This window comes from Coenobita brevimanus, chromosome 102 (assembly GCF_032717465.1).
Source record: "Coenobita brevimanus isolate Jiangsu-jjx chromosome 102, ASM3271746v2, whole genome shotgun sequence".
Classification (NCBI taxonomy): domain Eukaryota; kingdom Metazoa; phylum Arthropoda; class Malacostraca; order Decapoda; family Coenobitidae; genus Coenobita; species Coenobita brevimanus.
In genome coordinates, this window is record NC_137055.1 from 21,857,936 (window position 1) to 21,885,933 (window position 27,998).

Below are 27,998 nucleotides of genomic sequence, written 5' to 3' on the forward strand. Positions count from 1 at the left end.
TCTCAAAAGCTTTCAGTCGAGTATGATTTAATAATTTATTTCCAAATTGCCCTGTTACAGGTTCTATCCTTCTGTCTACACCTTCATCTATAGCTTACTTTCAAGTTGTTCTACAGCTGCTGTTGCTGACAGCCACCGTTCTTCTACGGCTATCTATAGTGGTGTTCCTAAGGGCTTTGTCCTATCACCAGCTTTCTTCCTTCTGTTCATCAATGTTCTTCTAAGCTGTATATCTAACCCTATTCACTCATACACTGATGACTCCACCCTTCATCCTTCCATCTGCCTCCTGCAGTGTCCAGCTTAGCAGATACTTCAACAGACAAGGGATGTGTCTACGGCACATTTAAAATCTGACCTGTCTCATTTCTCTAATTGGGGTAAAAGTAGTCTTGTTGATTTTAACGTATCAAAAACTCAGTTCTCGAATCTTTTGACCCATCAAAATCTACCACAGGAATATCATCTAATTTTTATCAATACCCAACTGAATCCTGCATAATCTTTGAACATACCTGGGTTTTCATTCTCTCGGGGTTTATCATGGAAAGATCAGACTACCTCTTTTATAAAGTCTGCTTCCAAGAGATTAGGTGTGCTAAGCCATCTCTATACCTTCTTTTCCCCTGCACAAATGTTGACTTTATACACGGTTTTTATTCGCCCCTGTGTAGGATACAACTCTCCCATGTGGGGAGGCTCCCCATGCACAGCTTTTCTAAACAAGGTAGAGTCAAAGCCTTTTCGCCTCATTAACTCTTCTCCTACTGGCCCCCTTCAACCTCCATCTCTTCACCACACTTGTATCTTTATCTCATTTCTATCGCTACTTCAATGGTGACTGCTTGTCTGGACTGTCTGCTTGCATCCCACCACCACTACGGCAGATGGGTAGCAAACTCTCATCCCTTTTCTGCCCAACTCTCTAATGCAAGAGTTATTCATTACTCCCAATCCGTAATGTATGCAACAGGTCAACTCTGGAACTGTCTTTGTACTTCCTATTACCTATGACCTCCAGTCTTTTGAATGCAGTTTGTCCAGGTAAATCGAAGTAAATGGAGCTAGAATTTGGCTCTCTATTATCTTTTTTTTTTTTTCTTTTTCTAGGAGGGAACAATTTGCAGGCTTCTAAAATCTAGTTTCTTCTTCCTTCCCTATAAAAAAAGTTAAGGTCTAAAACAACATCAGCCAAGCAAAGGTACAAATCAGTAGCAGTAGAAGTCCACGTCTGGCTATGGAAATACGTCATAACTTTGGAATTTATTAAACGAACTCAACCTACAGCAAGGAAGCTAGCATAGCACCCCTAGGATTGACCACACTGTTATCCCATGGTGGGTGATGACTAATCACACTGTCTAGTAAGAGAAAAGATGGAAGCAAGGCTTTAACCCCTACACCGCGGGCATGTTTACCAATGTTTTGCGTGTGCCGCGGGGTTATTCGGGCTCCGACAGATTCTCAAAAAATATTTGCCAAAAATCAGTTATTAGTCCTAGAATATTAAAATTATACATGCTTATGGCACATACCTTCAGCTTTCCACTGGAATGTTTATTGAGCCTTCGTCGAGTACCGTAGGACTTGTGGAGACCTCTGAAGTTGGGTAACGAAGTCTCCACTTTACACTTCCCGACAACCCATAATATGATTACCACAGCCAGATATTAACACTATAAACACTACTCTATGATTTTCAAGTAGTTTGGGATCCATACTCCAAAAAAAAAACACTGTGAAAGCAATGAAAATTATGAGTGCGTGTGACCGTCGCACTTGCGCTAGTTCGCTCTTGGTACTCTGTCATTTATTATTCATAAAACCCCTCACACTTTATATTTCTATTACTATATAACACTTATATATATCTACAGTCTTTATCCATAAGTTTCCTTCAGTAGTATTAGTTTATTGTCACTGTAGGGATTCAATTTCTTTTAGTAAAATACGTAGCATTCACCTTCTCGTCCTGTATACTATCATTGAGAGTGAATGTCACTTTCACCTTCACTCTCACAACTCATAGTATTCAGACATGCTAGAATGAAACTTTCACTTTCATTATTCCTAGAGTATATACTCGTATTCTTATAATGCTACTCATTTACATTTCTATTTACGTTCTCTATTTTATTTACGTTATTTACATTTCTATTTTATTTACACTGTGTTATGCACTGTCACTTGAAGTAACTTATAAAACTATTTTCCACTGTTCACGTATATTTACATTCATTACTTTCACTTGCTGTTGACACATTATTTACAATTCCACTTGCACTGTTTTACTCAATAGAAAGATCGTAGTCACTCTTTTATCAATTGTCAGCCCTTTACCTCTTTCCACACGAGGTTTAGTAGGGGGTAAAGGTCACAGGGCCCTTTGCATGGGGGTGAAAAGTCCCTGAAGCTAGCAAGAGCGAACTGACGTACCTCCACGTTAGAAGATAAGAGTGAACTGATAAGGGTGGGCCGGGGTGGTGGCCTAACTAGGGAAATTCATTACTACCAACGTTAGCCTCTTGAAACAGCTATATATAGCAGTGACATGATTGGCAGGAAATCTAGACAATACATTAAAAATTAGGTAGTTCCAGGTGAATGTAAATATCACTTAGGCTTCTCCCTTCCCTCCTTATATGTATATTTATTACGAAAATAGATTATACGGCATATTTCAAGGGGAAATAAACAGCAAAAATTAGCGAACGAGTGCACGTGAGGTGTTGTCAGGTGATAATTAGCCAATTCCAGGTGTATGGCACTCTCACTTACCTTATTTCTTTCTTGTATATATTATTTGGTATAAGAATAGGGCATAGGGCTTATTTCAATGGATGAAATCAGTGAAAAATTCCAGGGAAGATTTACTTAGAGTAGCATGGCCGGGCAGGCGAGAGGATAGGGTATTGGAGGGGGGGTAGGTAGGGGAGTCAAGAACGGGGAGAAATGGCTAAATTGTCAACAATGGATGGGAGTACAGATGAGATTAGGAGTGCTGACTAGTGTTGGACATTGGCAGTACTGATAGATGATACAAGCCCCCACTTGGAAGCCCGGGTGATTTCAGAATAACACAGAATCACAAAAGCGACGCCCTGCGGTATGATCTCTTGCTCCCAAGCATCACGAAAGTGACGCCCAACAGTTAAGGGGTTAAAGAAGGTGCTCCAGATCCACCCTGTCGACAGCAACACTATGGAGGAGTTAAATACTGCAAACTGTATATCAACGACATAGAAGAACCTTAACAGCAGCTGCTTGCAGGTGAGTGCAAAGGTCCAGGCAAGTAAACGGAATATTGCGATGAAAAAAGATAGCGGGCCTTCCATGACGACCTCGGTTTGAAATGGCTTGTACGGGATTAGAAAAAATGGTACCGTACCCGGAAGTACAGAAAAAGCATCATCAACCATTCTCTCCTGCATGCACATTCATACACGATAATTTGTACAACAAAATGAAGCAATTCCTTCCAACTGGCACGTAATCATCGATAATTTCACTGAATGACAGAACCAATAGAGGAAGGAGGATCAGGATAAATCGTGGGACTGCACAGCTTCTGACAAGGAAACAGGTCTGGACTGCTGCTTAGGATGGCTATTAGAAAGAGATTGCCCAGCACCAATGACCCACACATTGTGCCGACCATCAGAAGGCAAGCTTGAGGACTATGAAAACGAAAGTTTTACAACATTTCTTTCCTGCTCCAGAACAACATATTGCTTAGAAGGTGATTTCCAGGCTGCCCCAGGTGAGGAGGTAGAGCTGTCAGTACCACCAGCAGCAGCCTTAGAAGTAGAAGCAGACTTTACAGGATTAGAACACTCTGAGGATTATATCATATTAGGCAGAGAAGAAGCACCAAAGATCCGTGGAACACCATCCCCAAGTGGAGGCCAGACCACAAGTGAAACACTAAATCATTCTGCATCTGGCTAGACTCCAGGGCAGGAGGATCAGCAGACAGGTCCACAAAAGGTTCCACAACAGAGACCTTAAGTGGACAGTCTTCAGGCTCAGAGGACTGAAGAGCCATAGTGATGCTTGCCAGATACAGATGGAGCTTTTGGGAGGCAGGACAGGGTAGGACAAGGAAACACATCATTGAGGACATCCGCCACCGTCACAGAAGTGAGCAAACACTCAGCCACTGAAATGAAGAGAGAAGTATATAGTCTGAGAAGAGGGTGGGTGATCACCAGTCTCACAAAAAGTACTAATTTCGAGGACGGCATCCTGAAAACCATCAGATGGAGAAGTGGGCACTAGAATACATAGAGGCAGCTTCTGAGACAAAAGATGGTACACTGGAGTACCAGAAAAGGGAAAGAATAAGTAACACCGGCCTGGAAAAAGAAAGTCTGGGACCTTCATTTTGCCTGAGAAAATATAACCATCTCATGCGCATAAATGGATAGAATCTCTTTCTCCAAGCAGCAGCGAGGACAGTGTTGGGAAGATACTGCATGGGGTCCCCCACAGTCATAGCATTTAACCCCTTAACAGCGGGGTGTCACTTTCATGATGCTCAGGTGCAATAGATCATACCGTGGGGCGTCACTTTTGCTATTCTGTGTTATTTTGAATTCGCCCGGGCTTTGAAGTGGTTACTTGTATCATCTGTCAGTACTGCCAGTGTCTAACAATAGTCAGTGCTGCTATTGTCATCTGTACTCCCATCCATTGTTGACAATTTAGCCATTTCTCCCCGTTCTTGACTCCCCTCCCTACCTCCCCTTCATTACCCTCTCCTCCCGCCTGCCACAGCTGTGCTGCGCTAGGCAAATCTTGCCTGGATTTTTCCAATCATTTCATCTATTGGAATGAACCCTATGCCTTATTCTCATACATAATAATATAAAAAAGAAAAAAGGCAATTGATAGTGCCATACACCTGGAATTGGCTAATTATCACCTGGCAACACCCCACGTGCACTCGTTCGCTAATTTCCTCTGTTTATTTCCACTTGAAATATGCTGTATGACCTGTTCTCATAATAAAAATATATATAAGAAAGGAAGGGAGAAGCCTAAGTGATATTTACATTCACCTGGAACTACCTAATTTCCTGCCAATCGTTTCACAGGATATATATTAGCAGCTGTCACCTCGTTGAAGTTGTCAACCCTTGGCGGCTCCATATCCGCCTCGTCATTCAGTTCAGTGTTGTCTCATGAGATGAAAGCACATAGCACTCGCGCCCCTCCATTTCCGCTGCTTCTGGAGGGCCCTGTGACATCTACTTCTACTAAACCTCGTGTGGGAAGGGGTAAAGGAGTATGTGACTCTGCTGTGAAGCGTGAACTGGCTAATTTATCCATGATAATGTGGACAGTGACTACAATCTTTCTGGTGAATCGTGTGATGAGCCAGAGGAGGAAATGGTGATAAACTACGAGTGCTTCAGTGTCCCAAGTTCATACTGGCTCCAAGGGAAAGGAGCCGTTATTTACTGGAAGTGACAGTGTATAACATAGTGTAAATAAAATAGAAATGTAAATAATTACTAATATAAGCATATGAGTACAAATACTTGGAGTAATGAGAGTCAAAGCTTTGCTCTCTACGCTAGTTTACTGAACGAGAATGAAAATAAACTACTATTACTGAAGGAAATTTATGGATAAATACTGTTTATATCTATCTATTTATCTATCTGTCTATCTATCTATATATATATATATATATATATATATATATATATATATATATCTATATAAGTGTAATAAAGTAATAGGAATTAAAGTGTGAGTGTGTTTATTAATAATAAATGACAATACCAGCGGGGAACGAGCGCAAGTGGGAAGCTCTTAAGCCCTCGTAATTTTCATTGCTTTCACAGTGTTTTTTTTTTGTGTGTGTTTATGGATTCCAAACTATTTGAAAATCATAGAATAGTGTTTCTAGTGATAATATCAGGCTGTGTTAATCATATTACGGGGTGTCGGGAAGTGTAAAGTGGAGACTTCGTTACCCAACTTCAGAAGTCTCCACAAGTCCTACGGTATACGATGAAGGCTTAACAAACATCCCAAGCCGAAGGTATGTGCCATAAGCATGTTTAATTATAATATTCTAGGACTAATAACTGATTTTTTGGAAATATTTTTAAAAAGTCGTCGGAGCGCGAATATCCCCGCGTGAGGTGCACGAATCGACTCCGACATGCCCAAGCTTAAAGGGTTAAGCAGCCTTGAACAGTCCTTGGCATGGACTAAGCTGCCATAGGACATACAGACACCAGGAGGACCAACCTGTGCATGGCAGCAAAAGCAGCCAACATGGCCATACCCTTGACAAACACCACTTTGGGGTTGCCATGTATGGCTTCACAGGAAGTGATAAGAAAGAGAGTTTCACAGAAGTAGGCAACGTTAACTTGTCAAGTATCAGTAACAAAGTCAGAGTAAGGTTCAGCCATCTATTTTCTTCTGCAGTCGCTCAACAGTCATCACACCAGAAGATCGCAGTTCCTCCAACAACCATGCCTCTGTGTATTGGAGGAGATTGAGAGAAAAAATGAACATGAGAAATATCGTTACCAGTAAAAAAGGTCAGAACCTCTAAATGTGAGCTCTCCTCTGAGGAGAACACCTCCACAAGGATGTTACCATATCCCTGGGAAGATGTTTAAGTTTACGGCCAGAAGCAGACACAATGGTGCAGTGGAAGCCAAAAATGTCAAAGCCTAACATTGCTCCACCCACTGAGGATTCCAGTACTGGATATATCATATGCATCAGGCCCTGTTTCGTTTGAGCCTGACTCCAGAGCTGCACCAACTTCATGTGAATGTCTCCCATTCCCAGATAGATGCTGGGGAAAAGGTGGTTTCCAGGGGCCCGGCAAGGCTCCAGACTGGCAATAAGAGATTCTGAGTCTGAAGATACAGGGATATGTACACAGTTGTCAACAGAATTATTATTGAATAAATCCATGTGCAGCAAAAAAATACTTCTTTCCTTCATCCCCCTACCCATCAAGAAGCCCAAGAGGAGGTCATATGCCAAGGATAAAGCTGCTGGCGACCCCAGAGGTAATGAGTGTTTAAGCAGGTAACCATCCAGGAACTCAGACAAGGGTAACTGCAGGACAGTAGGAACCACAAAGCCTCTCAGTGCTGTGTCCAACAACTGACCAGCCAACTGACCTGGTTGGGCCCAACCAGGCCGCCCATCTAGCCAGAATATGGGCCCAAAGATGTGTGTTGCTAGCTGCTTGGAGCATCATGCAACATCACTCAACCCCCTGGACCCCCATTTCCCACCATTACGGAACGTCACGTGCAACAAATTGGGGAAGCAAAATCCATGTCAAGACTGAGAACAGGAGGGGATAAACAATATCACCAACAGGCCTCCTATACCAGTGATGTAGAGGGGGTTCTTATTAAATGAGACCGACAGATACCGAACCCTACAGAGATAGGCAGGCCTCCAGAGTAGGTGGCATTGCCAGAGATGATTCAAGCTCCGGCACCTTGCCAAGATGAGCCCCTCAGTGGGATCCTTAACGTGGATTTCTTTCACGTTGAGGAACCATGTCTTGACTGACCTATGTCATCCATTGTTTTACTTGCCCAGGTTACTGGGCCGGCTATGTTGGTATCACAAAATGGTCTTTCCAGATTAGGACAGACGAGCATATGGGTCAGTCGAGTAGGACAGGCCGAAGATTCAGGTCATCTCCTCACTTAGCAGTAGGGGATCATTGTGTATCTAGTGATGTCAAACTTAAAAAAAAAAATAGAGTATTCTGAAATATTTCCTTGTACATCGAATAGTATCTTAAGATTGCTTGAATCAATGTATATTAACACCCATAACCCATCTCTAAATAGCACTACCTTTGCAGTACGTCTTTGTTTTATAATTCTGCTTTAGTGCCTCCATCTTTAAGGATTTTAAGCATTTTTTTTTTTTTTTAATTAAACATTTTTGTGAAATATGTTTTAATGCTTTGTCCTACAGTTTTAACCTATTGCTTTTGGATCACAGATGATAATATATTAAAGGCTGAAGCATATGAAATTAGCATGTTGTCCGTATCTACACTTGTTGTCCTATTCTGTTCCCTGCGAACACTCCACTTGCTTATGAAGATGCAGCCTAATTTCAAACATGATAGATAAAGCCTAATTTCAAATTGGAGGATTGGTGGTCGAGATGGTAGAGAGGTGTCCTTTAGTCTGAACAGACCCAGGTTCGAATTCTGGGTGAGGCAGAGAACAGGTTAAGGATTTTAATTTTGTGAAAACCAGAATTTACTGATGTACCATAAGAATGCCGACATGTCGTAAAAAATAAACCCGCAAATACCATTATATCAGTCCTGTATGATACAGCCTAGCATGTATTTAATATGGTAGGTGGGTTTTTGCACATGAATTGTTGGAAGAGTGGATGTCAGTGCTCGAGGTTTGTGGACACGTGGGCGGAAGGCTTTCTTCGACATTATAGTATTTGATCCTACTGCAGATTGTCACCCTGAACTGTCTTTAGAGGCTGTACACCATAGGGATGAACAGAAAAAAAAAAAAAACTATTAAGAAAGGATCCAACATCAGGGGCATGGTTGATGCACATCAGGTGGAATGGGTCCAGAGGCGAGGAGATTCTGTTTGAGACTGACAGAGGTTCTATCTGAGAAGAAGCATCACCTTAGAGTTCTGTTATGGCCTGGATATGTCGACTGTCATCCTCTTTCGTGAGGCTACACTTTTATGTCTCAGGGGCACAAGAATCAGCTCTCAGGCTTGTGTTCCTGGCGGGCATGGAGTGTGAAGGTATCTGTATTCGAAAGCACGTTGCCAGCGACTCCAATAGATTGAGTAGATTACTGTTTTCATTTGCATTGTAATGTTAGTAAATAAAAAAAAAATAATATGGCAATAAAAGTAGCAGAATATGGTTGGTTACCACAGTCACGACGTGTTTGAGGCCAAATGGCTGAATTATGAAGATTAATGTTGACCTTCACATTACTGCTCCAAATGGTGAATTGGATTGCGAGGGCTGGTGTTGATCTATACAGTATAAATTCCAAATTAAAGAAGCTGATTTTTAAAAAGTGGTGGTAGTAGTAGTAATAGCAGCAGTAGCAGTAGTAGAGGTAGTATGAGTAGGAGCAATAGCCGTAGTATTGTTGTTATATTATTATTATTATTATTATGATGATGACGATGATGATGATGATGATCATGATTATTATTGTTATTATTATTATTATTATTATTATTATTATTATTATTATTAACGCAACAAGAGTCCATGCTAAATCTCCATAAAAGCTATTGGGGTTGGAAAGAAAGACATAAGATTTACCGGTATGTCTTCGTTAGAGGGATAAACGAAACTTATGTTTAGCCATTTGACATACCTAATCATGACGTATTATTCCTTGATACTTTACAGACGTTTTAATTCAACTGCTCAGGTAGAGGTGGGTATGAGAGACCCCCCTCCCCCCCGTCCCATTATCTAGTTCATTAACTCTTAAATACCAGGGAGCTCTGTTCTTCTCTGTAGCTTATTAACTCTGTGTATTCATGCAAGGGGTGCGGGAGTTACTTCAAGCTCTCTCTCCGTTTCCATAGTGTAAGGGTATGTAAGTATAAGTTGGGTATGTGAGACCCACGTCTACCTGAGGTGTGTCAGATATTTTGTTCTCCCTGACTGCAGATATGAATGCAGTGTCTGGCAACCCCTATTCACACCATGAAGCACCATCCCATACCAAGCTTTGGGACCATTCAAGCAACCATTCAGATTTTTTTTTAAATTTGTAATAGATAGCCATAATTTATTTACAGTTTTATCTACATTTTTTTTTCCAAAAATTTCTTAAAAATATAAAAAGAAAAGAACAGTTCATTTTTTACATGTTTGTGTTGCAGAAACATCAAGTATATTACTCTGTTTTCAGTACTGGAATAAAGGAAACAAACTTTTTTCCCAAATTTTTATATTTTGGGGTCTGAAAGACCCACGTCTACCTTCTATGCAACACGGACTGACATCTACCTGAGCAGGGTTAATGAAGGTAGAGTATCAAACTCCTACCGTTCGAGAAGTCTTTATTCTGACACTGCATCCTGTGATGGGTGACATCTTCAAGACTTTCTTTCGGCGGCTCTTTCTCTGCTCAGCGACGACTACCCACTCCTCCCACGACATACCAAATAACCATGAATGTAAATATACACTCCACTCACTCGGTATAGTGCTGCCTTTGGGTAAATCTACACTGAGTGACAAGCCAAATGGCTCCTGTACACCAAGAAACCATATACTGCGATGGGTGGTAATATATAATCAAATGACGCCTGGTAGTTTAGCGAGTCAACTCACTTCAACCAGATTCAGTCTGTAAGGTTACTATCTGGGAGGAGGTTGAAGTTAAGTACTCACATACTTGCAATGCCACTCATGGATAAATGAGGCTGGTCATCTCTTTAACCCGTCACGTCCCGAGGTTTTCCGCACCTCCGACATCCCCCAATCCCGAGGTATTTTTGAAAATTTTTTTTTTAGCTAAAACCTCCGCTTTTGGTGAGAAACATCGAAAATTCATAGAGAAATCGCTCACCTCAGGTTTAAAATACTCGATCCAGGTAGGAGTACCTCCTTACCTGACTGGGTTTTCTAACAGGCTGGCACCAAAGAAAACGAGTTCTATGGGAGGGTAATTATTTCACACAACTCATAAACGGTATTTATTTATTTACTTAGTACGAATTTATATGTGGTATGAGAGTATATTGGTTTTCAAGCAGTAAAATAGGCATTATAAGCATTGTTTCACTCACTAACTAATCACCATACCTGCCCTTCTTTTGCCACATTACCTGATCATTATTTCTGACTTTCTTCTTCTAATGCTATGTAAACTTTGTCCTCCACATTGTCATCGATTGGGGAATCACTCTGGCCCTGAATATCTTTACTGGCCAGGTCACTGGTAACAGGTGAATTGCTGAGACAATGGCGTGAGGGGGGGAGGGGGGAGGTTATGCGGTGTAAGGCATTGTCCCTGCTTGGCATCTTGTAGAGGAATAGAGGAAGGTGTCCCGTGTATATGTACGAAAAATCATGCACGAAAATTGAAAATTGTGCAAATTAGGGACCTTGCAATTGCACGACGTACCAGTATGTCGCCGGGACTGGCAAATGCAGAATGTTGCAACGTACCCATACGTCGACGGGACGGGGCGGGTTAAACGTTGGGGTTAAGTAGCTAAGCCCTTGATGCTCCTGACGGGGCATGAAAATAAAAAAATTGAATGATGCATAGATGAATAACCTCTCTTCCTTACTCCAAGTACTGTAGTATATTTGTCTTTCCAGTTCCGTCTGAGGAAAATTTACAGCTGGCGAAATAAAAAAAAAAAAAACTAGCTTGTTTCTGATGGTTTGATTCTATTCCATTATGTATTTGTCGAACTTTGAGAAGCTACTTGTGTCTCTGTCTGTACACTGGATTCAGAGGTAGGTATAAGTGTGCATACCTCATAAATCGCTACTTTCAACGAGCTGTCCATCGTTAATATTTTCCGAAATCTTATTTAGCAGTGAAATTTCCTGTATCTTGTTATAAAGGTAACAGGCGTTATAAGGGCAGGATTGAGCCCGCCAGCAGCATACTGGCAGACATGAAATTAGAAAATGTACCCATCTTATTTTTTTTTTTTTTTTGCAATCTAGTGAAATTTCGTGGACGTAGCGCAGTTATGGTAGTCGACAGAGAAAGTCTAAAAACCATTTACAATTTCGTATAGGAAGCTAGGATATTGTATGAATTGGTGGGAGGGGAAGGAGCCCCAAGACAGCATGCTTTTGCCAAGGACTGTCATGTAATACTGATGAAATTTTGCACTGGAATAACGCAGGTTAATAATGGTCAGGTGCGTAAGGAAGACAGAGAGATGCTTCTGAATGTCATGAGAACCGTGGCACGAAAACCTATTGAGGTCCATGACGTCGGGTACATCCACAATCCACATAAGCAGTGCGATAGTTACTGAGCTCGACAGAAACTTTGATACCTGGGTCATAGACGTTGAAGTCTCAGATCCCATAAACTGTGGCCAGTCAGTGCGAATGCAAATAGGTAAAGATGGGTGTAAATTTCTCGATTCCCTGTGTATCATGAAAATAATCTCTATTCAAGATCACGATGGCAGAAATGGCGGTGTTAAGAAGGTCAAGGAAATCGTGGAAGACAAGATACAGGTATGGAGGTCTTGAAATTGTTGGACGAGCTACCCTTCTTGTGCAATAAAGGGATCTGAACGCACACCGGCCGTCCTTTGCCTGTCTGCTCATTCCAGCTACCATAACTGAATCCACCAAAACTCCCTCTAAAGCTGTCCTTGTATCCACCCCCTACCCTCTGTTTCATTCAGTAAGAGAAGCAAAACGTGAGAAGGGGAAAAGGAAGATAGTTCATGAGAACGAGGGAGAATGGGAAGAGAAGAAAGGTTAGACGAATATGAAATATATAAAGGAAAAGAAACCAGTAAGGAAAAACATTCAAAGAAAAGGAAAAAATGATGTTGAAAAGAAGAGAGACTGAGAGAAGACGATTAAGGGGACGAGAGAGAACGAAAAGAATATTAAGAGAATGAGAATGAAGAAAAATGTTGACAGAAATGTCAAAGTGAAACAGAAAGTGTTGACCAGTAGTCTACAAATCTAAAAATAATATATAATCCCTCCAATATACAGTCTCCCTTTACTCTTTTTACTTTCACCTGGTCTAAAATGCCATCACTCCATCTTCAGTGCTGAACTGTAACAATGGTTTAACATTAGGATATGAGGATAGTCACAAAGAGTGGTATGGAAAAGACGTTATAATAGAGCTTGATTATTCTTTATTTTGGTCATAGATCGTTTTTTTTTTTCTAACCAACACTATAAACTAGTGGTAATCTTTTGTTACAGTTCAGCATTCGAGAGTCTAAGATTTTCAGTCAAATTATGTTGAATAGAGCATAGTAAATCTTTGGGTCTCAATGAACTTCTTAATACCAATAAAATATAAATTCAGGCAAGACATGAAATATCACTAACTCAAAACAGATTCTGGAATTTGGCTCTCTTTTATTTTCTGTCCATGGAGGTAACAATCTCACAGACTTCAAGCCTTGACTCCCTGTTCCTTGCATTAAAAAATATTACTTCACATCTCTCTGAATACCTCAATGGCATGTTCTGTGTACTCTTAATCTATATTAAGTGATACATTGACGGAAAACACTAATTAACTGTAAAATCGAGTTCCTTGTCAGAAAGGCCATGTTTACTCTCATATCAGTCGTTAATAATGCATTGTACCAAACATAGTTCTGTTACACTCACTAGTTTTATGTGTTTAGTTCTTATGTTTTAAAATTTTGTTTTAAGTTTTTAGTTTATTAGTTTATTTTTTAGTTTTATATGCCATATCAGATTTACAGGGTGGTCCACATATAATGCTCCTCTTCCACTTTACCTGGCGATTTCTCGTGTGTCGTGGTGACGGCGCGATCAGAATTCTGAACGTCAAACCTACATCAGTTTATTCTTTCCCTACTCCCACTGCCATTTCCACTCTCAAGCCAGCAGACTGAGCCCTCCCCGCAATAAACAAGGTACCACCAGCTGAGTCTAGCTGAGTGATTTACGGAGCACCCTGAATATTCTGTAAAAATATATATTGTCCATGGGTACACAATTACTCATATTATGTTGAATAAATCTTTCAGCGAAACCCATAATAAAATTATTCCTGTTGCTGAGTCAACGGTCATTGCTGGAAACTCCAAACTAATTTTTAGTATACATTACACTTGCAGGTATGCGTGGCTGACAAGGAAAGACTCCGACAAACATCCTTCTTAACTAATTTCCGAGATGAAAATGTTTTCATAGCAGTTTCATGTCAGTACAAATTCTTATGTTTTGTAGTATTCTGTTAGATCAAAATTCACTCTAGTTTAGCTGTGATATTAAGGTAAGTGTATTAATGAGACTAAGAAATACATAATTATATAAGAAACAAGCACAAAGTGTGTAAATACTAAATCAGACTCTTTATTCCCTCCACAAAAATTACCTTATTCCCTTGACCCCTGCAATATGGAGACGTACTTAATTTTTTTTATTCTTTATATAAGAAAGGAATCAAAGGCTGGTAGCATATATGCAGCATGAAAGAGAGAGAGAGAGAGAGAGTTAAAATAAATATCCATTCACTTTTAGATACTTGGACACATTGCTTTAGAAAGCTGGAGATCACAGGCAGAAGGGAAACATAGACTAGGGAAGACAATGCCAGAGTAGACCGGTTGCATACATGATGGACTAAAGGAGTATCGGTTAGCTCTGGCGTTAGCGAGCTGTAGAGATGATATTTAAATAATAAAGGGACACCTTTTCAAGAGAGGTAAGGTATACAGTAGTTTACATTATCCCTTTCACTAATATACTGGTTTAACAGTAACTTAGTTAAAAAAAAAAAAATGCTTTCTCTCCAGTCTGAATGCCGAGTTTAAGCAACATATTAAAGCTAGAGAATTATGCTGGTCATGGTGAAGTGCCATGCAATCATTTAGAGACAGTGTGTTGTCTGACTCTGCCACTGAGGTACAATTGAGTTCATGATTACCTGGACACATCTGGAGGTATTTGGCATTCTCTGACTACACGACGTAGTATTAATCTATGAATGAAGGCGACTATTTGTGTCGTGCCCGCCGATTGGTTACAGAGGCTCAGTTCCGTTGGTTCCAGTGTGAGAATAAAAAATCACATTCTAAGTATCTGTAGAATGTATTGCGTGATATTGTCAGTATAATGGTAGTGATATCACATGGTTCAGTCATACTGGGTAGGTGTATCAGCATTATTTACATATATCTACAGTTGGTTAAACTGTAATAATATGAGAAACAAGAGCCAATGCAACCTGTGTTACATCTAGCTGGATTCGCTTCAGAGGATCCAAACAGAATTTATATTGACAAATTAAGATACAGAAGTGATTCTTCGTAGCTAAATGATGTTTAACATCTGATATTTTGGTCTGACGGTGCCTCAGTCCTTCGTTGATATGTCCTTATACTGTCTGACCTAAGAAGCATTGCATTGTTTCATAGAGTCACTTTGTAACGGAACCCAGTGTGTGTGTGTGTGTGTGTGTGTGTGTGTAGTGCAACTTCACAGAAGGAAGCGTGGGTTCTTTTCACACTACCTTTAGTATAAAGGTACGGCTGATGTAGTAACAGTAAGACGCTATTATCTGAAGGTCAAGGATAATGGTAACTGGTGCAATAACCTATGGGTGGCGTAGTTCCCAACATTACGTAAATTAACATCGCAATATGGCCTTGGTGCCTATATCTTTAATAGTTAAAAAGCTATGTTTGACAGTTAATCTGCGGTCATTGTGGTAGGAAAACAAACACTGCTTCGAACGGAAATGAATGGAGGAGAATATGAAACCATTTTTTTTTTTTTATTAAAGATAAACGTTTAAACAACACCATCGACGCAAACATACATGCACATAACATATTTGAGATACATAAGGTTAAGGCGCAATGACGAATATCGCATTATCTATCTATCTATCTATCTATCTATCTGTCTATCTATCTCTATCTATATCTATCTATCTATCTATCTAGATCTATCTATCCATCTATCTATCTATATTACGGGAAAGTAATTCGAACCCGACAGGTTCCTGCATTCTTGTGGCGTTATGGATAAGCGTTTGATTAGCATCAGCAGATATCATATAGGCCTACTGGTCTTCATATAGTAATTTTTGATTATCAAGGTAACCCTGTATAACTTAAAACCTGGGCTCTCTGATCCTAACATGGGAGAGGTAGGCATCTCTAAACCCTGTTTCTTACTGTGTGTTACATTAGATTAAGGACTATTTTAGAGGTCACCGATCGGTATTTAACCTCTATCTGCCGGCTGACGTGTATGCATGGCAGGATTCAGGGTGCAGAGGGGTGCCGGTTTACTTGATATACCGCACTCACCTTCCCACCACTGTTTGAGTGCGGAACCATTTTCTGTGATACCTACGGGGTAGGTACGACCCCAGGTACCCCACAGTTGCATGGTTCAGTTTGTTCTCGGCAATGGTAGCTAGAAGAGCCATGGCATCTTCCTTGACATCGTCCGATTCCGTCCCACCGTATGAAAGGCTGATTGCCTTATCAACCCCTGCGAAAATTCAGCCACGTAAAGGGCTTAGTGATAGTGCCATAGGACGTTCCCTTGACGATACTGTCTCCTCTCGTACACTCAGCTAGAGTACGTCCTCTGAGGAGAAAAATAAGCTACAACTTGGAGAGTGAGCTCTCTCGCCCTCCAACCCCTAATCGCCCTACGACGTCAGAGAGGGCTCTCCGACTTCCCCAGGAGGAAGGGACAGTGTACGATAGTGATGATTTCGGCGATGAGGAGGTGCAAGATGACCCAGGACATCGGGAAAGTGACGCGGACCTGGCGGTCATCTGCGGAAAAAAACGCCTCAGAGCCGTTTCCCCCACACTCTCGCTGCCTGTTTGCCGACGTATCTTCCTCCAGCGCTCTCCCACACCTCAGCCTACCACTTCAAGGGCAGAATCTCCACAATCAGGTCCTTCGGGAGTGGTATGAGTACTGAGCAGGTGTGTGGGGAAGTGTAAATAGTGTACAGCAGTGCAAAAGTTTGTGTATTTTCATAAATGAGTGAAATGTGTGATATTATAAGTGAATTATAGAAAGTGCTAAGATATAAGTCTTTTATAAGTTCTGCAGGTGCATATAAGTGATTTATAGTAAGTGCAATACAGGAGCTGATACTGTTTATTGGATATTGGTTAGAAAATTATTGGATATACCTTGAGTTTGCCTACATGTTACCTGAAAGAAAACCACTTGTGAGCGGGCCACAATGAACAATACCTGTTTGGCTATACCTAAATTATTTCACTCAATACTCAGGGGCATTGTGCCAAATATGAGCATCAGTGTATCCGTCATGTGAAGTACAAATAATGTTAGTTGTGTAAAACATTTATATGATTTTCACTATAACCCTGATTAGTACAAAGCAGTCTGATTTACAGTACAAATAATTACCTCATACTCTTCGATCATGCGTGAAAGAGCAACAGCATTTACTTGTCAAAGTGCAATTACCCGTAATCGTGATGTAAAGTGCAGTTCTAAGTGTCTTAGTAAAGGAGAAATATGAATATTTATGGAAGAAGTGAGTGCAGAAAAACGACGAAATATTTCCTTTCCCACACACCTACAAGGCATAGTGGCATGGTGGTGTGGGCGGTAAATCCTTGGGTGAGCCACATGAACTGGGTGATGCCTCATTTTCACGGCGGTGAGTAAGGAAGAGTAGAGAAAACGAGTGGAATATTCCGCATTCCAAGGACGCACGGGCAGTGTTACAATCACCACTCCAGTCAGTGCTGCCAACGCTAGCCGGACTGGCCAAGGCCATTGCCAGTGGCACACGCTCAGAGCCGCGCGCCAAAACATGAAAAACCATTCATCTTCAACTCATCCTTACTCATCGACAGGACCACCTAGAGACCTCGGGATACCTTCGTTGGAAAGAGGAAGAGCTGATGAGTCTTATGAACTTTCATTGAATTCTCTAGCTGTTATAATCGTCAGCTATAAGGGTTTGAATAAGGGTAATTTTTCCAAAATCTCGGAAATCGCCCGCAGGGAGCAGTGTGCAGCTGCCGGGAACCCCCCGGCGGCTAAGGGTTAATGCACAAAGTAAAAACATAACTTGAATGCAAAGAATTACTATTATCCTGATAAAAAGTACCGGACTGCTGCGCAATTAGAGAGAGAAAAATTGTTCGAGCAAGTGACAACATTATCTAAACCCCATTGCTTATACTGTATGTTCGGTATTTTTTTAAAATAACATATTAAATAACTGCCCATGGAAAATAAGTAGTAATTTTGGCAATTATGAATCAAATTATAGTAACGGTAGTGTGAAAAGAACTGACGCTTCTTTCCATGAAAATCCAGCACACACACACACACACACACACACACACACACACACACACACGGGGTTCCGTTACAAAGTGACTCTATGAAACATGCAATGCTCCTTAGGTCAAACAGTATAAGGACACATCAGAGAAGGACTGAGGCACTGTCAGACCAAAATATCAGATGTTAAACATCAATTAGCTACGAAGAAACACTTCTGTACCTTAATTTGTCAATATGAATTCTGTTTCGATCCTCTGAAGCAAATCCAGCTAGATGTAACATAGGTTGCATTGACTCCTGTTTAACCAACTGTAGATATATGTAAATGATGCTGATACACCCACCCAGTATGACTGAACCATTTGATAACACTACCATTATCATGACTATCACGCAATTCATTCTAGAGAAGCTTAGAATGTGATTTTCTTATTCTCACACTGGTAACCAATGGAACTGAGCCTCTGTAACCAATCGGCAGGCACAATGCAAATGGTCGCCTAGTAGTAGTAGTGGAGATTCGCCTCCCCAATATGGGGAGGACACGGGCACAAAAAGCCCACCACAGTAGATGTTCTTACTTATAGTGGGCTACGAACTAGCGAGGAGGTGGGTAGTCAGTGACCACCCCCAAAAGCATGGTTGCAGGAGTTGGTCCAATGACACTTGCTGCAGTCTGAAATCTGTCTACCCTACCGACAGGACGATTGCTCTGACTGGAACGGAGGCGGGCCATTGCAGAACAGTCTAGAATATAATGAAGCAGTGGTTGATCGTTTTGTTCAAGGTAGTGAGGGCATGGGTCAGGGTTCCTACCAGCCATCTGGCTGTAACAAGGAAATCCTAATCGCAAGCGGCAAATACGCACTATAATATGATTGGGTGTTCCTGGGGTAACCGAGATGGATGAATAGGATGTCACCGTCATGTACCAGTGCGCTGAACGTAAGCCCTCCGATGGGACTCGCGTGCATCACGGGACAGGTGGCTGATTGTGGCTATCACCCTGTGCATGACACGAAAGAAGCTGGGCCACAAGGGAAACGTGACCTCAGGAAGAGAGCAGTCATGAAAAGCAGCAGCATCAGCTCATTCGTTCCCCATAATGCCAACATGGCCAGGTAGCCAGTGAAGAAAGATTTCACCACCTCTCCTGGTAATGGAATCAGCCACAGCCATGATGCTCATCAACAGATGTACATTGTCATGGAAGCGGTGCACCATGAGGCCACGGAGGGAGGAGAGGGAGTCTGTGTGGATCACGACATGCTGAGAGAGGTGTCGATCAGCATGTCTAAGTGCACCAAGTAAACCTACCAATTCAGTCTGGCATGCTGAAACTCCATCACCGCAGCACCTGCCTTCCCATCAACATCAACTGACCTGTCAGTATAGTAAATGGCACAGCCTGGTGTGTGTAAAGATGCCACATGATGGAGACCGTCCTAGCTTAGTACAGTGGGAAATGAAGACCTCGGACTCCCTGACACAGGCAGAAGGAACGTGAAAACTGAAGGCAGCCAAGGAGGTGCAGGGGCATAACCAGGACAGGGCAAATCGGGGTCATCAGTAATGGCATCAGTAGCATCCAGGTGTCAAACGATGCTAGCAGCTGTAAGAATCCAGTCCCCTTCAGGGTGTGGCTTTGGGGGTCGACTTAGAGCATGCTCAAGTAATGCAGACGCAGGAAGATGGGGTCGGTGCCTGCAGAGTTGGGCAATGACAGCCGTTGTACATGCCCTAATCCAGTACTTAAGGGACGGGAAGCCACTCTCAGCCCTGAGGTTGACAAGACGAGTCCATAGGGGTGCACCGAGCATGACACGCAGAGCGGTGTTCTGGATGACCTCAAGAGATGCCAATTAAGCAAAGCGCACTATGGTCCACTATGGAGCGAATAGCATGCACGTAAAATGTTCTGAGGCCCCAGAATGAGGCCCCGAGAGAGCGACTACAGAGGGCTCTGAGGGCAGAAGTGGTGGTAGCGGCACATTCTTGTAAGTAGCGGACGTAGTGACCAAACATCAACTGGCTGTCAAACCAAACACCCAGGTATTGGTGATGGTAAACCAGACCTAGGTGATGACCCCCAAAAAGGAGAGAACGGTCAGGTGGATGTAAACCAAATGGCAGGTATTTGGATTTATCAAGATTGACCTTGAGCCCAAGGTCACAGCACTTGTCATATAAGCGGGAGAGGGCAGCCGGTGCCTGGGCAAAACAGTCTCCTTGTGAGAAAACAAGTGCTAGGTCATCCACATAACTGAGTAATGTAACACCATGGCTGTAGTTGGTGTTAAGGAGGCCCTCAATGAGAACACTAAACAGAAGAGAGCTCAGAACACTGCCCTGTGGAGTGCCGTTCTCGTGCGAATGAGAGGAAGAAATCTTACCCTGGAAGCGGACAGGAGCTGACTGGCCATAAATGAAATCCCTCACCCACGAGAGAAGTCTTCCCCCCCACCCCTTTAGCCGCAAGGGCTGCCAGGACAGGAACAGGGTTGGCAATCTCAAAAGCCTTCTCAAGATTGAGGAAAACAGCCATACAGTGACCGTGTCTCAGAGCGCCAAGAAAGGAAGTGAGACAGTGTCGTGCTTCTGCCTGGGAGATAGGCAAAAAGATGCGGATGTAAAGGGCCTAATCTCCAAGCAAGACGAGAAAACACAAGCCTTTTTGCAGTGTTGGCTATGCAGCTAAGAAGGGAAATCGGCCTCATGTTGGTTGGGCCACGAGCTTTTGGTATGGGGTGAATGATGGCTGTTTTCCACGATTTCGAGAGGCGACATTCCACCCACGAACGATTGAATAAATCAGAGATAGTGGCTTTCCCACTCAGGCCAGCATGGGCTAGGAAGAAATATTCCACACCATCATATCCTGCTGTCGTATACTCCCTATTACTAAGTGCCCTTTCGAGTTCGGTGCTTGTGATGAGGTGATCGGCGATATCCAGGCGAGAGCAGGCTGTCTCAATTGCTTCCATGCAAGGAGCGCCTGCAAGTCCCTAACAGCTTGTGGTAGGACAGTAGTGGCAGGACAGTAGTGGCTGTACGTTCTTCAGAGAGGGTTGCAAGACGTTCGGCCTCACCAGCTGGATCAGGGTGGGATGGCAGTCTGGGAAGCCGGGAACTGGACACACAGTTAATTTTAGCCCACATCTCTTAGAGGGTGAAGTGGGAGTCTAGGGACCGGCGCCATTTTGTCCAAGCCTCCTTCTAGATGCGGCGTTTTTCTTGTAAAACAGGTCATGCCACAGCTGCCAGGTATTTCCTTGTTGGTGAGGAGGGCAGTCGACGGAATGTCTTATGGACCGAGTTAAGCTGATGGTTTAGCTCTCGGACCCTTTCATCAAAGTACCAGTGATCCTTGATGAGGACAGTGAGGCTCTTCATTAAGGGAATACTGGCAGCACGATGTATGGCATGGGCGACATGCTCAGCATAGTCCTCGAGGGTAGACAGGGGAGCGACAGTGACTAAAGCAACCTCAACAGCCTCCGCATACTCAGGCTGGCGCGTCCGATGGAGGTCCCTGCGGGGTGGAGGTGGCAAGGGAGGTGGAAGTGGGGCCGCCAGAAGTTGTCACCAGAGCGAAATGGTTGCTGGTGAGGAATGGGCGTGGAGACCACCTGGACACACTGGCAGGAGGAGAAGAGACAAAGGAGAGGTCAAGCTTAGCACCACTGACATGGGTAGGCTCAGACAGATCATTTAAAAGTGATACGCCCCCGATTTCCTCAAGGGCCAAGGCGACATGGTGACCTGCTTCGTTTGCTAGTATGGGCAAGGAGAGAACAGGAAGGTGAGCTTTAAAGTCTTCCCCGATAAAGGTAGACTCAGCTGCAGCATGAGTCATAAGCTCCCTTAAATCTAGGGGCCCGCCTGGATTCTTATAGATGTTGAAAAGTATCAGGGAGGTTGAGGCAAGATGCAGGACGACACCCTGCACCTCAACGCCCTTGCCAAAGTGGATTGGAGGGTCATACCCATAGCTGGGGATGTGTTCCTGTACGAGGATAGCACATCCAAGTGTAGTACCCCGGATCCAGGGAAGAAAGTAGCCCTTGAGACCTCTGAGTCAAAAAGTGCAGCTGTGGGGAAGGAGCGTTTCCTAAAGCAGGAAGACATGTACATTCTCCTTAGCGGCCACCTCCTGAAGGTGGGCAAGCTTGCTCCATGCCCCTAAGCAGTTCCACTGTAGGACTCGGAGACTGGCAGTGGAGTCTGGCAATGGGGAAGCTGGGCTTGATTTGCATGGAGGCCGAGAGCCCTGCGCTCCTCCTCGATCGCCACCATGGCTGGTGTAAGTGCGGGATGAGTGGTGATCGAAGTGTGAGGACAAGACTGAGGATGCTGGGTGGGTGGCGGCTCTTCCTCGGTTATCTGTGTGGGAGACGATGCAAGAGGTGCCAGGGTAGAGGGGCGCGGGCATTGTTTTGCCTCCACCACCTGGTCGACGATGGCGTCCACAGCCTGCATCAATGGCGCCGTATCCAGAGGCCTGCCAAGAACTGACTCCAGCATCTGAGCCAGGCTTGTTGCGATTTCTGTCCCCAGCATTCACAATTCGTCCCTGGTGAAGACGATGAGAGGAGAGCCTGGGTTGTATGGCGTGGGTGGAGTGAACTCGTCAACCGACTGCCGATCTGGGGAAGGAGGAGGGTGGTGGACCTCCACAGTCATCATGTGATGAGTGAGAGCTGGTTGGAGGGGTGGGAATGCCACCTCGTCTAGCATTGGGGAAGCAGTTGCTGCTGGATGACATTGCTGTCCCCAAATGAAAGTTCCAGAAGGTGCCGGTTTGGTGCTGACCGCGTGTTGCTCCCTCACCCAAGCAACTTGGCATTCTCACCCTCGATCTACAAGTGCCACTCTGGTGGGACAGCTGGGGTGCCACCATGGTGTTTTCCTAAGCAGTTTGGGCAGCAGGTAGGGACAGCCTCCTTGGCCTTGAATTTGGCCAAGCACCTCTCCATGTCGTGCGGGCCACTGCATATCCCACAGACTACAGGCCGGTTGCAAGTGGCTTGGTGGTGTCCATAATGCTGACACCTGTAGGAACGGAGTGGCTCTGGGGTGAAGGGGCGGAGGTGGTATTCTCCCCAGTTTCCCAGGTTGATCACCGGGATCAGATGACCCAGTAGGGTGACGAAGACCTGTTGAGTCTCCTCCCTGGTCTGCGTTCTCTGGCAGCAGGCCACCTCTTCAACCTGGGGGTGTTGGAGCAGTATCTCCACAGGCATCCTCAAGGCATAATCCATTATGACGGTCTTTGTAGACTGCTGCCCAGGCATCGGCTCAACTGATTGACAAGGGAGGCCTCGTCTTGCACTGCTGCCCTCTGGAGGTCGTAAGCACCCTTGTTCTTTGGCACTAAGACCGAGCTCCCATGCTTTCCGATAAGATTGGAGCATCGGAGCCCCAGTAGGTGATGCTCTAGTGGAGCCACAGTGTTGTAGCTGGTTGCATGCCCTTCCTGAACAGGCACGAGGAATGCTGGGAAGGAAGAGCGAGGCGGTGGGTGCATGGCTATAAACACAGAAGGGCAAGCAGCAGGAGGAGCTCTGAGGGGAGTCCCAGAACGTGGTGCCGGAGTAGGGCCGTTTCCCTTCCGATTACGCCTCAACCCTTTGCAGGCAACAAGAGTGAAGCCCTCATCTTCAGGAATAGAAGGAACGGGAGAGGAGGAGCTCAGGGTGGCAGCAGGACCATTAGCCAGGACCTCCATCCGCTGATGAACATGAGCAGACTTAGCTGGTCTGGATTTGTAAGAAAGAGCGCAGGTGGGAGCACAAGGTTGAGGACCGTGAGCACGTTTTGCTGAGGTGCATTGCCGGGATACGAGGCCGGATGCTGCACGAGGGGAAGCTGAGGTGCCTTGGGTGGGAGAGAGAGAGAGTGGAGCAGGTGCGGCTCCTTCCATTGCCTTGTGAAGGCGGGCTGCTTTAACAGAATGGGTCAAAGGACCACGCAAGTGAGATACAGCTCTCATAGGCTTGGGCAGGGAGTGAGAGGCACGAGAATCCTCATGTGCTGACAAGTGCGAGCTGGCATCGGAAAGACGTCGTTCCCGCTCCATGCCTGCAGCAGGAGACTGGTAGGAGGGTCTCGACTGAAGGAGTGGAAGGCGGGAAGGCCCCTGGAGCCTAGGGATCCCAGATCCCTTCAAGCTTCTCACAGCACTCAGGCAATACAGTCAGACAACACACACACACACACCTCACATTCTAACACTCAGACTTTCACCAGAAACAATAAACAGTAAAAGTGGCCAAGTTCCCTACAGTGATAGGAAACCTATGCTCCCTGCCCTCTAAAGGGCGATGTAGGAGGCCCTGCCACTGCTCCTTTCAGGTCTTCCCTAATATAGCAGAGCCGCCCTCACTGCCTCCTATAACCAGGCCCTAAAGGCCCCCCTTCATGGAAGTGCCCTAACCCCTTTCAGGGTTCTGCGTCGTACTACGGTGAGGGACACTATCGGTAGGTCCCCCCCCCAAAAAAAAAAACACACACACACACACACAAACACACACACACACACTCCCACTCACACACAGGCAAGCAAAGACAGAGTCCCAGGAAAACCTGGAAAACGCCCAGAAATTCTTCCTCAGTGCCAAAGACTAAGTCCCTAAACTGGCAAAAACTGAGCAAAACGGCTAAAATTCTTCACCAGTAACTGATACTAAGTCCAGCACCAGAGAGAAAACAGCCAGAGCTCTGCATCAGATGGTGTCTAAGCAGGGAGTCCCCATGGTCACCTTCATTCATAGATTAATATACGTCATGTAGGAAGAGAATGCCAGATACCTCCAGATGTGTCCAGGGAATCATGAACTCAACTGTACATTAACTAGGCTGCAAAAGGAGAAAATCTGGCCCAAGTTGGGGAGAGAAGCGTATAGCGGTTCATCTCCTCCCCCCCACCCCCCACAAAAAAAGATGATGGTGGAAAGATTCACATAATAACCGTTATCAGATTGAAAGGATTAACCAGTCCCTCGCCTAGCAGGTTCAAAGCTTTCTTCCATCGATATCTTCTTGGTTTTTAATCAATGCTAAAGCCTTCATAGTTACCTTACATATATTTTTTTCTTATAAATCGGAGTTCAAAGCTTCATTTTCTCTCTTGCTTATGAGTTATAGTTCTAATATGGAGGGCTTCCTTATATTAAATTTTCCTCACTTAATCACTGAAAATTTCCTTACACCATTAAAAAATCGGAGCCTCAGATACTTTACCTGGATAAGCAAAATAATGCTGAAAGGAAAAATCTGGTATTTAAGGTGGCAAATCATGTGATGAAGGGAAACAGAGGTATCATAAATGAGCAATGTGTGAAGAATGATGAAGGAAAGGTAGTGCCGAACAGTGAAGGTATTAAGGAAGCCTGGAGAGACTGTAGCTGAATGAGGAGTTTGGAACATGGAACGATTGGAGTTAGAGGATCCAATGTTTGGCTCTTGACCTTCGATTGATGCTGCTACAGTGAGCAGGGCAATAGGCAGGATATAGGTGGGGAAGGAAACGAGTGTGTCTGGTTTGACTGCTGAAATATTGAAGGCCTCAGGAGCTACAGGAGTGAGTTTGGTCACTGATTCGATAAATTCGATTCTATATGAGTGAACTGTCCGAGATGACTGGCTGAAAAGTGTGACTGTAAATGCGTTTATGAGGAAGAGTAATGAATTAAGAAGAATTAAGAAGAGGAAATTATAGACCCATACAACTTTACGACCAGACAATAAAGGTATGATCAGGGAAAGCGTGATATGCAGTATGTTATTATGCTAGATAGAGGGACCACTCATGCCGGATTCATTTTTCAACAGCTTTAGGAAAAATATATAGGAAAGAAAAGGGAGCAGTACTTTCTTTTTGTTGATTATGAGAAGGTCTTTCACAGCGTCCCTAGTGATGTGGTGAAGTGGGAAATGAAAAGGCTTGGGATCGAGGACTGGCTCATTAGAGTGGTCGTGGCTATTTATGTGGGCGCTTGTACCCAGATTTGAGTGACAAGATTTCCGCGAATGTTGGTGTCCATCATGGCTCAGGTTTAAACCCCCTTAATGTTTGTCATGATGCTTGCAGCTCTCTTATGTGACTTCAGAAATGTGTTCCCATGGGAGATGTATGATGATGACTATGTGTTGACTGCAGAAAATGAAAAGGAGCCACAGGAAAGATTTAGGAAATTGAGAGACGGAATTGAGTACAATGGTTTGAGACAGTGTGGATAAAACAATATTAATGATATCCATGGCTGGTGGCGGTACTCTTAAAACAGAGGGAGTGTGGCCATGTGCAGTTTCCCACAAGGGTGTGGGAAGTATCTCTATTTTGTGTAATGTTTGTGAGAAGTGGATGGATATGAGTTGTAGTGATATTTGAGGTGAGCTGTGAAATAATGCTGATTTCGAGTGTGTGGGGTGTTGGGGAATTCATATACAGATTGTCAGGCGTAAAAGGACTCATTCTACTGGAGAGTCTTTTAAGTGTGTGGAGAGGTTTTCTTGTCTGGGGAACATGTCATGTGATGGTGGTGAGGCTTGAGCTAGATCTGTGGGTAGGGAACGGAGTGGCTGGAGCAAATTCAGAGAGCTGTTACCTCTTCTAACACTGAAAGGAGTGTTGCTTCGTGCTGAGAGATCTTTGAATGCAACATAAGTTAGGATTGTAATGCTAGGTGGTAGTAAGATCTGGGCCGTAAAGGAAGAGGATATTCATAGGCAGAAACGTAAAGAAATGGCAATATGACAATGATTTCATGGATGTGTAATGCATCCTAGAATGCAAGGCATGGGAGGCAAGGACTGCGATTGAAGAGTTTAGATGAAGGATGTGACTTGAATGTATTGGTGTTGTGATGAAGGAGGGTAGATTGAGATGGTCTGGGTATAATGCGAGGATGGAGGATGATAATTGGGTGTGGAAGGTGAGAAGTGTGAACATCGAGGTTAGGGCTGTTAGAGGCAGACCCGAAAAGCCCTGGGAAGAAGTAACAGATTGTGATATCAAGGATAAAGGACTGAACAGAAAGGCTGCAAGAGATCAAGCAGCATAGATACCCGCTATTAGGTGACCAAGGCCGAGACATTTAAACAAGTTCTTGCGCTTTATAAACGATATGAACCAATAATTTATCAAACTTAAGGCGTTCAGAGTCTGCTTACATTAATTTGTTTTCTTGCTTAGTAAGCAGCGGTTTCTTATATCGATTTTTTTTTTTTTTTTTTGGAGGGGGTATTAATCATGCTGAATATATTTAAGATTTGCCTAATAATAAATTAATGGAATCCACTATTTTTATTTTTTAAAAATTATATTATTGTGTATGCTGGGTGAAAACCTTATAACCATCCAACACGTGTTCCCTACCTGAGAGCATGTGGGTTGGCGGAGGATTAGTGCGGAGGGTTAGTGCACAAACAAGAAGCCTTAGACTAAGACTGACCAACAGGTGTCGACTAAGGACCGAGCAAAGGAAATGGTACGGATTGCGGTATTGACTGTAAGGGGTGCAAATGATGAGGCGAAAGAGAGATTGTCCAGGTGCTTGAGGATGCAAAAATGGACATAAGTGGAATAACTGAGACAAAATGGAGATGTGAGACTGTGACAGAATGGGAGTATGGATGGAATATATGTGCGGGAGTAGGTGGGAAACAAAGGGCAAAAGAAGGAGTTTGTATTGCTGTGTGCAAGAGACAGAAGGATAATGTAAGACAGTATGGATTCGTCAGCTCAAGGATTGTGTGGGAAAGATTGAATGATGGCCTACAAATGTGGGTTACTGTGTGTACGTATGCCCAAAGCACGATCGTGCAAGTAGAGTGAAAGAAGAGTTATGGCCAAATGTGCAGGTGGGCATGGAAAAGTCTGAAATGAATGAGCGTGTGTTTTGATTGAAGGTATGAATAGAAAAGTAGGGAGTGTGAAGGTGGATAGAGTAGTTGGTGAATGG

General features: G+C 43.7%; 1 protein-coding gene across 1 annotated transcript in view; it reads left to right on the plus strand.

Annotated features, from left to right (window-relative positions):
- Nucleotides 1-3,948, plus strand: part of LOC145415415 (glutamate receptor ionotropic, delta-2-like) — an 82,224-nt gene extending 78,276 nt beyond the window's left edge. Inside the window, exon 9 of the mRNA XM_080284698.1 lies at nt 3,720-3,948. Within this exon, the coding sequence (XP_080140824.1) occupies nt 3,720-3,948 (229 nt within the window). The remainder of the gene's footprint in view (nt 1-3,719) is intronic.
- The last annotated feature ends 24,050 nt before the right edge of the window (nt 3,949-27,998 follow it).